Source organism: Stigmatopora argus, chromosome 17, assembly GCF_051989625.1.
Source record: "Stigmatopora argus isolate UIUO_Sarg chromosome 17, RoL_Sarg_1.0, whole genome shotgun sequence".
In the NCBI taxonomy this organism is placed as follows: Eukaryota; Metazoa; Chordata; class Actinopteri; order Syngnathiformes; family Syngnathidae; genus Stigmatopora; species Stigmatopora argus.
Genome location: NC_135403.1, coordinates 10,455,746 through 10,470,206, shown reverse-complemented (window position 1 = coordinate 10,470,206; position 14,461 = coordinate 10,455,746). Strand labels below are relative to the sequence as shown.

General features: G+C 37.2%; 6 protein-coding genes across 6 annotated transcripts in view; 1 reads left to right on the top strand and 5 right to left on the bottom strand.

The window, feature by feature from the left end:
- Nucleotides 1-14,461, top strand: part of sspo (SCO-spondin) — a 76,690-nt gene that overhangs the window by 16,358 nt on the left and 45,871 nt on the right. The window lies entirely within an intron of this gene.
- The window catches only part of aoc1 (amine oxidase copper containing 1), a 32,785-nt gene that overhangs the window by 15,928 nt on the left and 2,396 nt on the right, over nt 1-14,461 (bottom strand). The window lies entirely within an intron of this gene.
- On the bottom strand, nt 45-992 carry LOC144092098 (olfactory receptor 10J4-like). The gene has a single exon (XM_077624878.1). The coding sequence runs from the start codon at nt 990-992 to the stop codon at nt 45-47; it is 948 nt and encodes a 315-aa protein (XP_077481004.1).
- LOC144092097 (olfactory receptor 10K1-like) lies at nt 3,289-4,345 on the bottom strand. The gene has a single exon (XM_077624877.1). It carries the CDS (start codon nt 4,234-4,236, stop codon nt 3,289-3,291), a length of 948 nt encoding a protein of 315 aa, XP_077481003.1. The 5' UTR covers nt 4,237-4,345.
- Nucleotides 7,753-8,722, bottom strand: LOC144092096 (olfactory receptor 10J4-like). The gene has a single exon (XM_077624876.1). It carries the CDS (start codon nt 8,716-8,718, stop codon nt 7,753-7,755), a length of 966 nt encoding a protein of 321 aa, XP_077481002.1. The 5' UTR covers nt 8,719-8,722.
- On the bottom strand, nt 11,457-12,404 carry LOC144092095 (olfactory receptor 11A1-like). Its single transcript, XM_077624875.1, has one exon. The coding sequence runs from the start codon at nt 12,402-12,404 to the stop codon at nt 11,457-11,459; it is 948 nt and encodes a 315-aa protein (XP_077481001.1).

The following is a 14,461-nucleotide window of genomic DNA, read 5'->3' as shown; positions in this document are numbered from 1 at the left end:
AAGCTCAAAAGCACATTTTACACAGCCAAAAATTGAAACTATTTTCATTCTGCCCCAATATTCATCCTTTCAACATCACTGCGGCAAAACAACAATCTCCTAAGGTGTTTCCAGATTTCTTTCATCTTCAACCCATACATGATTGGATTAAAAAGAGGACTGTACACCAGCACTTGCAAATGTATTATCAGTGAAACCTTTTTTGAAATCACCGTATCCAGTAACCCAATAACGATGTCTATGGTCATCAAACTAATGCTCATGATTAAAACAGTTATGTGGGGTAGACACGTAGATATTGCTTTGTTCCGCACTTCCCCCTGGCTATTATAGATGTTCACGAATATCTTCATGTATGTGAGGACGATCAATAACATAGGGATAACAGCAGTATTTACTACAACAAATAAAGTCCACACCCTAAGATAGACTGGTATTGTACAGTGAATCTGAATCATTGTTGCATTGCAAAAAACCCCCGACAACGTAAGATTACAGACTTTTTGTCTGGACTGCATAACCATTATAGATGTTAACTGAAAGACGGGCACAAACCAGGCCAAAATCAAGAAAATTCTGACAGTGACTTTGCTCATGGCAGTTGAATATTGCAGGGGCCGGCAGATGGACACATATCTGTCATAAGCCATGGATAGCAACAAAAATAAGTCAGAAGAACCTGAACTATAGAAAAAAAAACTCTGGACAGTACACTCAGGGTAAGAAATGCTCTGCTCATTAGACAACACATTCACCAAAAGTTTCGGGTAGATAACAGTGCTGAACAAAATGGAGTTGAAGGATAGAGCTGCAATGAAAATGTACATGGGCTCATGAAGGTTCCTGTGAGTCCAGATTAGAAAAATAATTATGCCATTAGAGCAGAGAATGAAAACATACAGTGGAAACAACAACAGAAAATACACATATCCGTACTTTTCAACTTCTACAAAGCCATCAAAACTTAGCACCACTGTTCCATTCCATTCCATGATAAACACAAATATCATTGTGTTAAATCAATCGCGAAGCTCCGGTCCACAACTGCCTCGATGCTGATGAAGTGCTCATGAGCAGCCGATACGCCGAAATAAGTAAGAATACATTCACCTGATGATCACCATCCTAAAAGCCTGATATTGGTCATCTTGTTGGGTAGGCGTTTTACTCCCTCCCTCTATCGCTTTTAAAACCTCAGGAGGTTGAGGGGGAGGGAAGAATTATCTTATATTTTTTTTGTTTGTAAAAATCCTCAGCTACAAAGTTGATCGCTCTGAGCATTCTCAAAATTAAGTCGCAAATCCATATAAATTAAAAGATTGTCCAGTGTATGTCTGTGCTTATAAGTTCTGTTTTAGTGGTCATGGCAAAGTACATGACGTTCTTAGCACGCTACAACTGCCTATTTTATATTACTACTTTCTTCTTCTATGCTATCATTTATTGCATAAAGCCCAATTAGTAAAAAACACATAAGCATTACTTCTTCATTTAGTGTACCTAATTCATTTTCCACACATCAAATTAGTTTTTAAGATGCACATCTAATAATAAAAGTTAAATGAACTTATGAAGTATGCCAATTAACTAAAGAACTGTAATTAAACTATGAACTTTCATTAACTGTACTTGAGGAAAATGCCAGAGTACTTTTTTATTTAAACGAAAAACTATTATTACATATAATTCCCAGCGAATTGAAGTTGAACCTTTTCTTTTATTTTCATTGCATAGCACAAAAAGACAAATATCCATTCACACTCACTTTCACACTTTTGGACAATTTAAAGTGCTCAAATGACATACCATACATGTTTCTGAGACCAAACTACACTGTCAGAAACTAAAGTAGATGGAGAAACACCTTGCAGCAAATGGGGGGAAATATGCAAAATCCATGCAGGAATGAATCCTGGAGCCCAAACAGGGATCTTTGATCTCAGAAATGACTCAGGTTGAATGTGGTTTGCAGGTTATGATGGCATTGTGCTGTACTACAAACAGCAAGGTCTCCAGGCCTCCTGCTTATTGTACAAGTGAGTAACTCCGTTGTTCAGCAGTGGGCGCTAGGTCTATGGAAAGCTTTTATTTGATATCCTTGGCGTACATTCAGTAACACCACTTCCTATGGGATTTTGTTCAATGAGTTCGTTCTTTAAGGATATAATGCAAGCAGAAATCACTATTTTCATTGTGAAAATGTCACCATTACAATTGTGGTTTGTTTGCTGGCTAAATGTTAAATAATATATTTCATTCGTTTGGTGGACATGGAGGCAGGTGGATGTTATTGGGGGCGTTTTGCTCCATTCTGGGTGTGATATCTTCTCAACCAATGACAGTGGCCTCTGGCATCCCCTTCTAAGGTGGCACAGTCACATTTCACATTGTCACGGGTCTGGCCAGCATGGCAACATCACCTTAATTTTAAGCGCCTCTGCTCCACTGGTGACTTACAAATATCAGTGGACCTTATGTACAGTATTTATCCTTAAGTCCTGTACTTATACACTGTTTTTAGAACATTTGTATTAGTTTTGGTTAAGTCAGAGGTAATCAAATTAAGACAAATTAAATAAATTCACCTCATTTTTATTTATATCAATTCACCATATTACAATGCATTATTTTAACCTTCACATTAACTCTAAGTATTCATATTAATTAAATTTAACAATGTACTAATGGGACAGTCCCCTAATTTCCATCCATGGATCGAAAAATATAACAATATATAACATGATTAATTGGGAGTTATATATAATAACACAATAAGAGTTTTTGCAATGTGTCTTTTTTAAATTTAAGGCTTGTACAATATAAAAGAAGGTGACTACAAAAATGATACTCAACATTTACTTCTCAAATATCAAGGATAACAATTATAGGACCTGTGTTGACATCAATCATTGACATCCATACATGTGAAGTCATCATAAAAAGTCAAAAGCACACACACACAGAAGATTCTCATCCAAGACGACTTCTTAATCATCTTTTATAAGATTTAGGTTATTTGAGATTATACATTGTTGTCTTTGTATATAGAATGTTGTGGCAAAGTACTTAGTCAAACTTGTAGTACATCGCACAATATAATATAAGCTCACAAGGCAAAATATTAAAAAAAAAAATCATACCGACCAAATTGCATATCAACCAAGAACATTTTGTTTTCATCAAATCATTTGAAAAATTACTATGGTTAAGATGCTGCGACACACACAAAAACACAAAGGCACACAGGCTCAAAAGCACATTTTGCACAGCCAAAAATTGAAACTATTTTCATTCTGCCCCAATATTCATCTTTTCAACATGACTGCGGCACAACAACAATCTCCTAAGGTGTTTCCAGATTTCTTTCATCTTCAACCCATACATGATTGGATTAAAAAGAGGATTGTACACCAGCACTTGCAAATTCATTATCAGTGAAACCTTTTTAGAAATCACCGTATCCAGTAACCCAATAACGACGTCTAAGGCCATCATACTAATGGTCATGATTAAAACAGTTACGTGGGGTAGACACGTAGATATTGCTTTGTTCCGCACTTCCCCGTGGCTATTATAGATGTTCATGAATATCTTCATGTATGTGAGGAAGATCAAGAACATAGGGATAACAGCAGTATTTACTAAAGTAAATAAAGTCCACATACTCAGATAGATTGGTGTTGTACAGTGAATCTGAATCATTGTTGCATTGCAAAAAAACCCCAACAACGTAAGATTACAGACTTTTTGTCTGGACTGCATAATAATTGTAACTGTTATCTGAAAGACGGGCACAAACCAGGCCAAAGTCAAGAAAATTCTGACAGTGACTTTGCTCATAGCAGTTGAATATTGCAGGGGCCGGCAGATTGACACATATCTGTCATAAGCCATGGCTAGCAACAAAAATAAGTCAGAAGAACCTAAACAATAGAAAAAAAAAACCTGGACCAAACATCCCTGGTAAGAAATGCTCTGCTCATTAGACAACACATCCACAAAAAGTTTCGGGTAGATAACAGTGCTGAACAAAATGGAGTTGAGGGATAGAGCTGCAATGAAAATGTACATGGGCTCATGAAGGTTCCTGTGAGTCCAGATTAGAAAAATAATTATGCCATTAGAGCAGAGAATGAAAACATACAGTGGAAACAACAACAGAAAATACACATATCCGTACTTTTCAACTTCTACAAAGCCACCAAAACTTAGCACCACTGTTCCATTCCACTCCATGACAAACACAAGGGGGAAAATATCATTGTGTTAAATCAATCGCGAAGCTCCAATCCACGACTGCCTCGATGCTGATGAAGTGCTCATGAGCAGCCGATACGCCGAAAGAAGTAAGAATACAGTCCCCTGATGATCAGCATCATAAAAGCCTGATATTGGTCATCTTGTTGGGTAGGCGTTCTACTCCCTCCCTCTATCGCTTTCAAAACCTCAGGAGGTTGAGGGGGAGGGAAGAATTATCTTATATTGTTTTTGTTTGTAAAAATTCTCAGCTACAAAGTTGATCGCTCTGAGCATTCTCAAAATCAAGTCGCAAATTCATATAAATTAAAAGATTGTCCAGTGTCTGTCTGTGCTTATAAGTTCTGTTTTAGTGGTCATGGCAAAGTACATGACGTTCTTAGCACGCTACAACTGCCTATTTCATATTACTACTTTCTGCTTCTATGCTATCATTTATTGCATAAAGCCCAATTAGTAAAAACACATAAGCATTACTTCATCATTTAGGGTACCCGGACATTTCGTCGACGGACATTTCGTCGACGGACACTTCGTCGACGGACGTTTCGTCGACGGACGTTTCGTCGACGAACGCTTCGTCCCCGGACAGTTCGTCGACCCGACACTTCGTCGACGGACAAATTGTCGCCGGACACTTTGTCACCGGAGAAATCGCCTAACCTTAACCACTATTAAAGAAGACAATCGAAATTCACATTCTTTATTAAAGAAAATAAAACAGCAAAAACTCTTTCGACAACACAAACACATTAACATTTGGGCGTGTGCAAGTACTAAATGTGCTCGTCTCTAAACACACTACAGACGAAACGGTTCCTACGTTGAGCGCTCGTCGCCGGACTCGCGAATGATTGTTTTTAAAATAAAAGGCAATAAATAAAATTATTTTATTAAAACTTTTATTAAAAAGAAGACAAAGGAAATTCACATATTCTTTTTTGAAGAAAATAGAACAGCAGAAACTCGCTCGACAACACAAACACTAACATTTGGGCGTGTGCTAGTACTAAACATGGAGCGCTCAACATAGGAACCGTTTCGTGCGCAGTGTGTTTAGAGATGAGCACATTTAGTACTTGCACACACCCCAATGTTAATGTGCCTGTGTTGTCGAGCAAGTTTTTGCTGTTTTATTTTCTTTAATAAAGAAGATGTGAATTTACTCTGTGTTCTTTAATAGTGGTTAAGGTTAGTGGTTAAGGTTAGGCGAACTGTCTGGCGACGAAGTGTCCGGGGACGAATTGTCTGTCGACGAAGTGTCCGGTCGATGAACTGTCCGGCGACGAAGCGTCCGGCGACGAAGTGTCCGTTGACGAAATGTCCGGTCACGAGTAAAATGTATGTTGTAACATTAAAAATAATATATAAATCAATCAATGAGTAAACAATGTCCACTGACTCTGGTCCAAAGTTGGCTGGGATACGTTAAATTTAGTGTAACATTAAGATTAAAACTTTTTAAAGCTCGTATCTCAAGGTATGAATGTAATCACAAAGACGCACAGGCTTAAAAAGGACACAGCACACAGAAACCAACACAGTACTGCATAACCTGACATGTATAAAGCCATCTTCATTAAACCTGATTTTTGACCCGTGCAACTGGACTGAATAAATTAAACGGTATTCAACATATTAAACAGTATTTTCTGTGTTGTTCCCAAATCTATTTTGTGGCGCAGGACTGGCAATAGCGAGAGTTTCATGATTTGTTGTTCTTTAGGTCCATCTCAGTCGGAATAGATTCTTGTAGTGTGTGGCACCCTAGATTTTCCAGATAATGTGATGAAAACAGGTTGAGGTACCTGGCATGACAATCTGGAACAATGCTCATGTAGTCTCCTAATCTATTAGAATTTAATGCCCCAAAAAACATGTAGCACAGTGTTAGGAAAGCTGTGACTTCTGATTCATACATGGCGATTTTTAAGGGTACTTATGGTTCTTTGCCAACCTTACCCATCACCTTAGTGGGCACACCTCTGTGGTGTCCCGTTGATCTTATTTTAATTTTTTTAAATAATTAGACTCCCATGTGCATTCATAGTCTCATTGATTGATTGGCCACAGCGTGACAATATTGTTAAAAGAATTGAGACTTTTTGTACTCATAATATCTAAAGTGGCTGGAGGCTGGAGACTGGACGTAGAGTCAATGAGGGCTAAGCACGGCGGGGATGATGGCATTGCGCTGTAATACAAACAGCAAATTCTCCAGGCCTCCTGCTCATTGTACAAGTCAGTAACTCCGTTGTTCAGCAGTGCGCGCTAGGTATATCGAAAGCTTTTATTTGATATCCTTGGCGTACATTCAGTAACACCACTTCCTATGGGATTTTGTTCAATGAGTTTTTTAAGGATATAATTCAAGCAGAAATCACTATTTTCATTGTGAAAATGTCACCATTACAATTGTGGTTTGTTTGCTGGCTAAATGTTAAATAATATATTTCATTCGTTTGGTGGACATGGAGGCAGGTGCATGTTATTGGGGGGGTTTTGCTCAATTCTGGGTGTGATATCTTCTCAACCAATGACAGTGGCCTCTGGCATCCCTTCTAAGGTGGCGCAGTCACATTTCGCATTGTCAGGGGTCTGGCCAGCATGGCAACATCACCTTAATTTAATGCGCCAGTGCTCCACTGGTGACTTACAAATGTCAGTGGACCTTATGTACAGTATTTGTCCTTAAGCCCTGTACTTAACACTGTTTTGAGAACATTTTTATTAGTTTTGGTTAAGTCAGGGGTAATCAAATTAAGATAAATTAAATAAATTCACCTTATTTTTATTTATATCAATTCACCACATTACAAAGCATTTTTGATTTTTTTTTAAAGTGGCTTTATTTTTACCTTCACATTAACTCTAAATATTCATATTAATTAAATGTAACTTATAACAATGTACTAATGGGATATTCCCCTTATTTCCATACATGGATCAAAAAATATAACAATGTACAACATGATTAATTTGGAGTTTTTTCAATGCGTCTTTTTTTTAAAAGGCTTGTACAATATAAAAAAGGTGACTACAAAAATGATATTCAACATTTACTTTTCAAATATCAATGGACAACAATTACAGGGCCTGTGTTGACATCAATCATTGACATCCATACATGTGAAGTCATCATAAAAAGTCAAAAGCACACGCACACAAAAAAGTCTCATCCAAGACGACTTCTTAATCATCTTTTATAAGATTTAGGTTATTTGAGATTATACATTGTTTTCTTCGTATATAGAATATTGTAGCATAGTTCTTAGTCGGACTTGTAGTACATCACACAATATAATATAAGCTCACACGGCAAAATAATATTTAAAAAAATTATAATACCTACCAAATTGCATATCAATCAAGAACATTTTGTTTTCATCAAATCATTTGAAAAATACTATGGTTAAGATGCTGCGACACACACAAAAACACAAAGGCACACAGGCTCAAAAGCACATTTTACACAGCCAAAATTTGAAACTATTTTCATTCTGCCCCAATATTCATCCTTTCAACATGACTGCGGCAAAACAACAATCTCCTAAGGTGTTTCCAGATTTCTTTCATCTTCAACCCATACATGATTGGATTAAAAAGAGGACTGTACACCAGCACTTGCAAATGTATTATAAGCGAAACCTTTTTTGAAATCACCGTATCCAGTAACCCAATAACGATGTCTAGGGTCATCAAACTAATGCTCATGATTAAAACAGTTACGTGGGGTAGACACGTAGATATTGCTTTGTTCCGCACTTCCCCCTGGCTATTATAGATGTTCATGAATATCTTCATGTATGTGAGGACAATCAATAACATAGGGATAACAGCAGTATTTACTACAACAAATAAAATCCACACCCTCAGATAGACTGGTATTGTACAGTGAATCTGAATCATTGTTGCATTGCAAAAAACACCCGACAACGTAAGATTACAGACTTTTTGTCTGGACTGCATAACCATTATAGCTGTTATCTGAAAGACGGGAACAAACCAGGCCAAAGTCAAGAAAATTCTGACAGTGACTTTGCTCATGGCAGTTGAATATTGTAGGGGCCGGCAGATGGACACATATCTGTCATAAGCCATGGCTAGCAATAAAAATAAGTCAGAAGAACCTGAACTATAGAAAAAAAAACTCTGGACAGTACACTCAGGGTAAGAAATGCTCTGCTCATTAGACAACACATTCACAAAAAGTTTCGGGTAGATAACAGTGCTGAACAAAATGGAGTTGAGGGATAGAGCTGCAATGAAAATGTACATGGGCTCATGAAGGTTCCTGTGAGTCCAGATTAGAAAAATAATTATGCCATTAGAGCAGAGAATGAAAACATACAGTGGAAACAACAACAGAAAATACACATATCCGTACTTTTCAACTTCTACAAAGCCACCAAAACTTAGCACCACTGTTCCATTCCATTCCATGATAAACACAAATGTCATTGCGTTAAATCAATCGCAAAGCTCCGGTATACGACTGCCTCGATGCTGATGAAGTAAGTGCTCATGAGCAGCCGATACGCCGAAATAAGTAAGAATACATTCACCTGATGATCAGCATCATAAAAGCCTGATATTGGTCATCTTGTTGGGTAGGCGTTTTACTCCCTCCCTCTATCGCTTTCAAAACCTCAGGAGGTTGAGGGGGAGGGAAGAATTATCTTATATTGTTTATGTTTGTAAAAATTCTCAGCTACAAAGTTGATCGCTCTGAGAATGCTCAAAATCAAGTCGCAAATCCATATAAATTAAAAGATTGTCCAGTGTCTGTCTATGCTTATAAGTTCTGTTTTAGTGGTCATGGCAAAGTACATGACGTTCTTAGCACGCTACAACTGCCTATTTCATATTACTACTTTCTGCTTCTATGCTATCATTTATTGCATAAAGCCCAATTAGTGAAAAACACATAAGCATTACTTCTTCATTTAGGGTACCCGGACATTTGGTCGACGGACACTTCGTCTCTAAACACACTACAGACGAAACGGTTCCTACGTTGAGCGCTCGTCGCCGGACTCGCGAATGATTGTTTTTAAAATAAAAGGCAATAAATAAAATTATTTTATTAAAACTGTTATTAAAAAGAAGACAAAGGAAATTCACATACTCTTTTTTTAAAGAAAATAAAACAGCAAAAACTCGCTCGACAACACAAACACTAACATTTGGGCGTGTGCTAGTACTAAACATGGAGCGCTCAACATAGGAACCGTTTTGTGTGTAGTGTGTTTAGAGACGAGCACATATAGTACTTGCACACGCCCCAATGTTAATGTGCCTGTGTTGTCGAGCAAGTTTTTGCTGTTTTATTTTCTTTAATAAAGAATATTATATACTGAATAAATTAAACGGTATTCAACATATTAATCAGTATTTTCTGTGTTGTTCCCAAATTTATTCTGTGGCGCAGGACTGGCAATAGCGAGAGTAGCATGATTTGTTTTTCTGGTGTGTTCTGTACTGTGTTACTTATGAAACTAAAGAAAACCAGAACGAAAGTTTGGTGTTAGTCTTTCAGGCGCTATAATGCAATATCTCATCTTTAGGCCCGTCTCAGTCGAAATAGATTCTTGTAGTGTGTGGCACACTAGATTTTCTAGATAATCTGATGAAAACAGGTTGAGATACCTGGCATGACAATCTGGAACAATGCTCATGTAGTCTCCTAATCTATTAGAATTTAATGCCCAAAAAACATGTAGCACAGGGATAAGAAACCTGTGACTTGTGATTCATATATGGCGATTTTTAAGGGTACTTATGATTCTTTGCTAACCTTACCCATTACCTTAGTGGGCACACCTCTGTGGTGTCGCGTTAATCTTATTTTTTTTATTTTTTATAATTAGACTCACTTGTGCTTTCATAGTCTCATGGATTGATTGGCAACAGCGTGCCAATGTTGTTAAAAGAATTGAGACTTTTTGTACTCATAATACGTATCTAAAGTGGCTGGAGGCTGGAGACTGGACGTAGACTGGCTGTGATACACTCCAGTGCCCCACGTGAACTTCTGAGGTTAAGCAGTACCAAAATGGAATTAATTTATTAAAAACAAGCTAAGCTATTACACTGTAAGAACCTTTTCCTTTAGTGTGCCTTGGACATCTCTGTAAACATTTTTGGCAAAGTAAATATGGCAACAAGGCTGAGAGAAAATGTTCAGATCCAAAAACAAAAAATAAAGTATGATGAAAGTATGAATTATCTCCTAATAAACAACAATGAATTGTATCTGGTGATGAACTTTGAAAAGTACATTTCACTAGGGTACCTATAGACACTGAATTCATTTTCCATACATCAAATTAGGTTTTTAAGAAGCACATCTAAAAATAAAAGTTAAGACAATAAGTAAGACATTTTAGTAAAGTACTGTAAATAAACAATGAATTTTGATTGTCTGCACTCGAGTACATTTTCAAAGTACTTTTGATTTAAACTAAAATATATTTATACATAAAAAATAATTATACTACCAACCAATGTTCCCTCTAAACTGCGCGTGTGCGCAATTGCACACTGCTCTCGTCTTCTCTGCGCACAGCAAATTATATGGAGCGCACAAAATAAAATCCCAATTTTTGTATTTATTTATTTTGTATTTAAAAAAAAACATTTTTTTTGCTGTGAGGCCGACGCGCAAACCACTCATCTGCCAGGCCGCCCATTCATAGATATTAATCATTACATTTTATTATTACAAAATCATTTATGTGTAGTAGACATGCACCTGCTTATGGCAGGTGTGATACTGGTGTGTGCCCATCGCGAGCAATGATGATGTTGCTCGCACCAGTACTCAGTGTGCTCAGGAAGATGTCTTTCTGCCCAGACAAACAAAAAATTAGAGGGAACATTGCTACCAACAATAATAATACTATAGTAATAATTATTATGAGTTGGATAGTGCACATCATATATACTATACACTAATACAGACTGCGTTTGGGCTCTTAAATAATTGTAGCGTACATTCAATTGAAAAAGACATTTTCTTTTAAATTAACATGCTTTTCTGACTACCAAAATTTGGGCTAAACAAGCAACATTAAGTCATCATTTTCATCCTGTCATTAGTAACTGGCGCAACGCACATTGGCACTCATTCAGCACACAGAACCTGATAACATTGTACATACCCACAAGCCTATTCTGAATCAAACATTAAGCCATCTTCAATCAACCAGACTTTTGTTCGTTTCAACATCGTGGCAACACGGAAACAACCTCTTGATGTGTTTCCAGATTTCTTTCATCTTCCAGCCGTATATAATTGGATTGAACAGAGGGCTATACACCAGCATTTGTAGACTCATGATCAGATTAATACTTTTTGGAAGCATCGAATCCAGATGCCCAATGGTGAAGTCAAAGGATATCAAACTTAATGAGGTAAATAAAACTATTAAGTGCGGCGAACATGTTTCAATGGCCTTTTTACGGACCTCTCCGTGGCTCTGATAAATGGTCATGAATATCTTTATGTACGTAATCAGGACGGACAGTAAAGGCAAGATAGAACTTGTTAACAAATTAAATAAACTCCAGGCAGTGAGATACATCGGTGTTCTGCAGTGAATCTTAACCATTTTAACGTTGCAATAAAATCCCTCCAAAGTAAAGTTACAGATTCCTTGTTTGGACTGTAGAACCAATGTCACCGCCATCTGAAAGGCAGGCACAAACCAGGCCAAACCCAAAAGAATGCTGACATTAGTCGTGCCCATGGTAGATGAATACTGCAGGGGCCTGCAGATGGACAGATATCGGTCATAAGCCATAACTAATAACAAGTATAAATCTGAATTTGTTAAAGTGTAAAAAAAAAAAGCCTGGACCAAACATCCCACGTAAGAAATGGTCTGCTCGTTAGACAACACATCTACAAAAATTTTGGGGTAGATCGTACAGCTAAACAAAAGCGAGTTGAGGGATAAAGCTGCAATGAAAATGTACATGGGCTCATGTAGATTCTTGTGAGTCCAGATTACAAAAATAATAATGCCATTACAGCAGAGAATGAAAACATAAAGTGAAAACAAGAACATAAAATACACATATCCATACTCGTCAACCCCTACATAACCACCGAGATTAAGCATTCTTGTTCCGTTCTGTTCCATAACGACAACCACACAAATAAAAGATAATGTGCGTTAAATTGATCTCAGAGCTCCTGGTCCAAGCGACGTTTTTGATCCTGATGAAGTGCTTGTGAGCAGTTGATACACCAGTTTTTCACCATCCCTCCCTCTCTCTCTGTCTCTTCCTCCCTCACTCCATTCCTTCCTCCTAAGCACGAAATAATTGAAAAACATGACTAGTGACTGAGCTGGCTCGCCAATATGTATGGAGAAGCAGGAAGTTTGCCTCGAAAGCCGCTGTGGAATATGTTAAATTTAGTGTAACATTAAGATTTAAACTTTTTTAAGTTTGTATCTCAAGGTATGAATGTAATCACAAAGACGCACAGGCTTAAAAAGGACACACAGCACACAGAAACCAACACAGTACTGCATAACCTGACATGTATAAAGCCATCTTCATTAAACCTGATTTTTGACCATTGCAACATGTTTGCAACACAGCAAAAAACCTGTTGATGGGAGTCCATATTTCTTTCATATTCAGGCCGTGTATTATTGGATTGAAAAGAGGACTATAGAACAGCAGCTGTAGACTCAAGATGAGATTTATACTTTTTTGAAGCACAAACTCCAAATTATATTGAATGAATTTCCCCATGTTTTGTAGCAGTAGGGGATTTTCCCCATATGTTTAATTCATCATTTAACATACTACAATGACTCAGGTTGAATGTGGTTTGCGGGTTACTGGACATATTAAACAGTATTTTCTGTGTTGTTCCCAAATCCATTCACTGGCAATAGCAAGAGTAGCATGATTTGTTGTTCTCGTGTGTTCTGTACTGTGTTACTTATGAAACTTAAGAAAACCAGAGCGAAAGTTTGGTGTTGTTCTTTCAGGCGCTATAATGCAATATCTCATCTTTAGGCCCGTCTCAGTCGGAATAGATTCTTGTAGTGTGTGGCACTCTAGATTTTCTAGATAATCTGATGAAAACAGCTTGAGATACCTGGCATGACAATCTGGAACAATGCTCATGTAGTTAAAACTTTTTTAAGTTCGTATCTCAAGGTATGAATGTAATCACAAAGACGCAAAGTCTTAAAAAGGACACAGCACACAGAAACCAACACAGTACTGCATAACCTGACATGTATAAAGCCACCTTCATTAAACCTGATTTTTGACCATTGCAACATGTTTGCAACACAGAAAAAATCTGTTGATGTGAGTCCATATTTCTTTCATCTTCAGGCCGTATATTATTGGATTGAAAAGAGGACTATACAACAGCAGCTGTAGACTCATGATGAGATTTATACTTTTTTGAAGCACAAACTCCAAATGCACTGATGAGTTATATTGAATTAATTTCCCCATGTTTTGTAGCAGTAGTGGATTTTCCCCATATGTTTAATTCATCATTTAACATACTACAATGACTCAGGTTGAATGTGGTTTGCGGGTTACTGGACTTTATAAATTAAACGGTATTCAACATATTAAACTGTATTTTCTGTGTTGTTCCCAAATCTATTGTGTGGCGCAGGACTGGCAATAGCGAGAGTGGCATGATTTGTTGTTCTGGTGTGTTTTGTACTGTGTTACTTATGAAACTTAAGAAAACCAGAGCGAAAGTTTGGTGTTGTTCTTTCAGGCGCTATAATGCAATATCTCATCTTTAGGCCCATCTCAGTCGGAATAGATTCTTGTAGTGTGTGGCACCCTAGATTTTCTAGATCGTCTGATGAAAACAGCTTGAGATACCTGGCATGACAATCTGGAACAATGCTCATGTAGTCTCCTAAACTATTAGAATTTAATGCCCCAAAAACATGTAGCACAGTGTTAGGAAAGCTGTGACTTCTGATTCATATATGGCGATTTTTAAGGGTACTTATGGTTCTTTGCTAACCTTACCCATTACCTTAGTGGGCACACCTCTGTGGTGTCGCGTTAATCTTATTTTTATTTTTTTAATAATTAGACTTTCTTGTGCATTCATAGTCTCATGGATTGATTGGCAACAGCGTGACAATGTTGTTAAAAGAATTGAGACTTTTTGTACTCATAATATCTAAAGTGGTGTTTG

Bases quoted from the DNA above. Each gene is read 5' to 3' on its own strand.
- LOC144092098 (XM_077624878.1), bottom strand. From the start codon at position 992: ATGGAATGGAATGGAACAGTGGTGCTAAGTTTTGATGGCTTTGTAGAA.
- LOC144092097 (XM_077624877.1), bottom strand. From the start codon at position 4,236: ATGGAGTGGAATGGAACAGTGGTGCTAAGTTTTGGTGGCTTTGTAGAA.
- LOC144092096 (XM_077624876.1), bottom strand. From the start codon at position 8,718: ATGACATTTGTGTTTATCATGGAATGGAATGGAACAGTGGTGCTAAGT.
- LOC144092095 (XM_077624875.1), bottom strand. From the start codon at position 12,404: ATGGAACAGAACGGAACAAGAATGCTTAATCTCGGTGGTTATGTAGGG.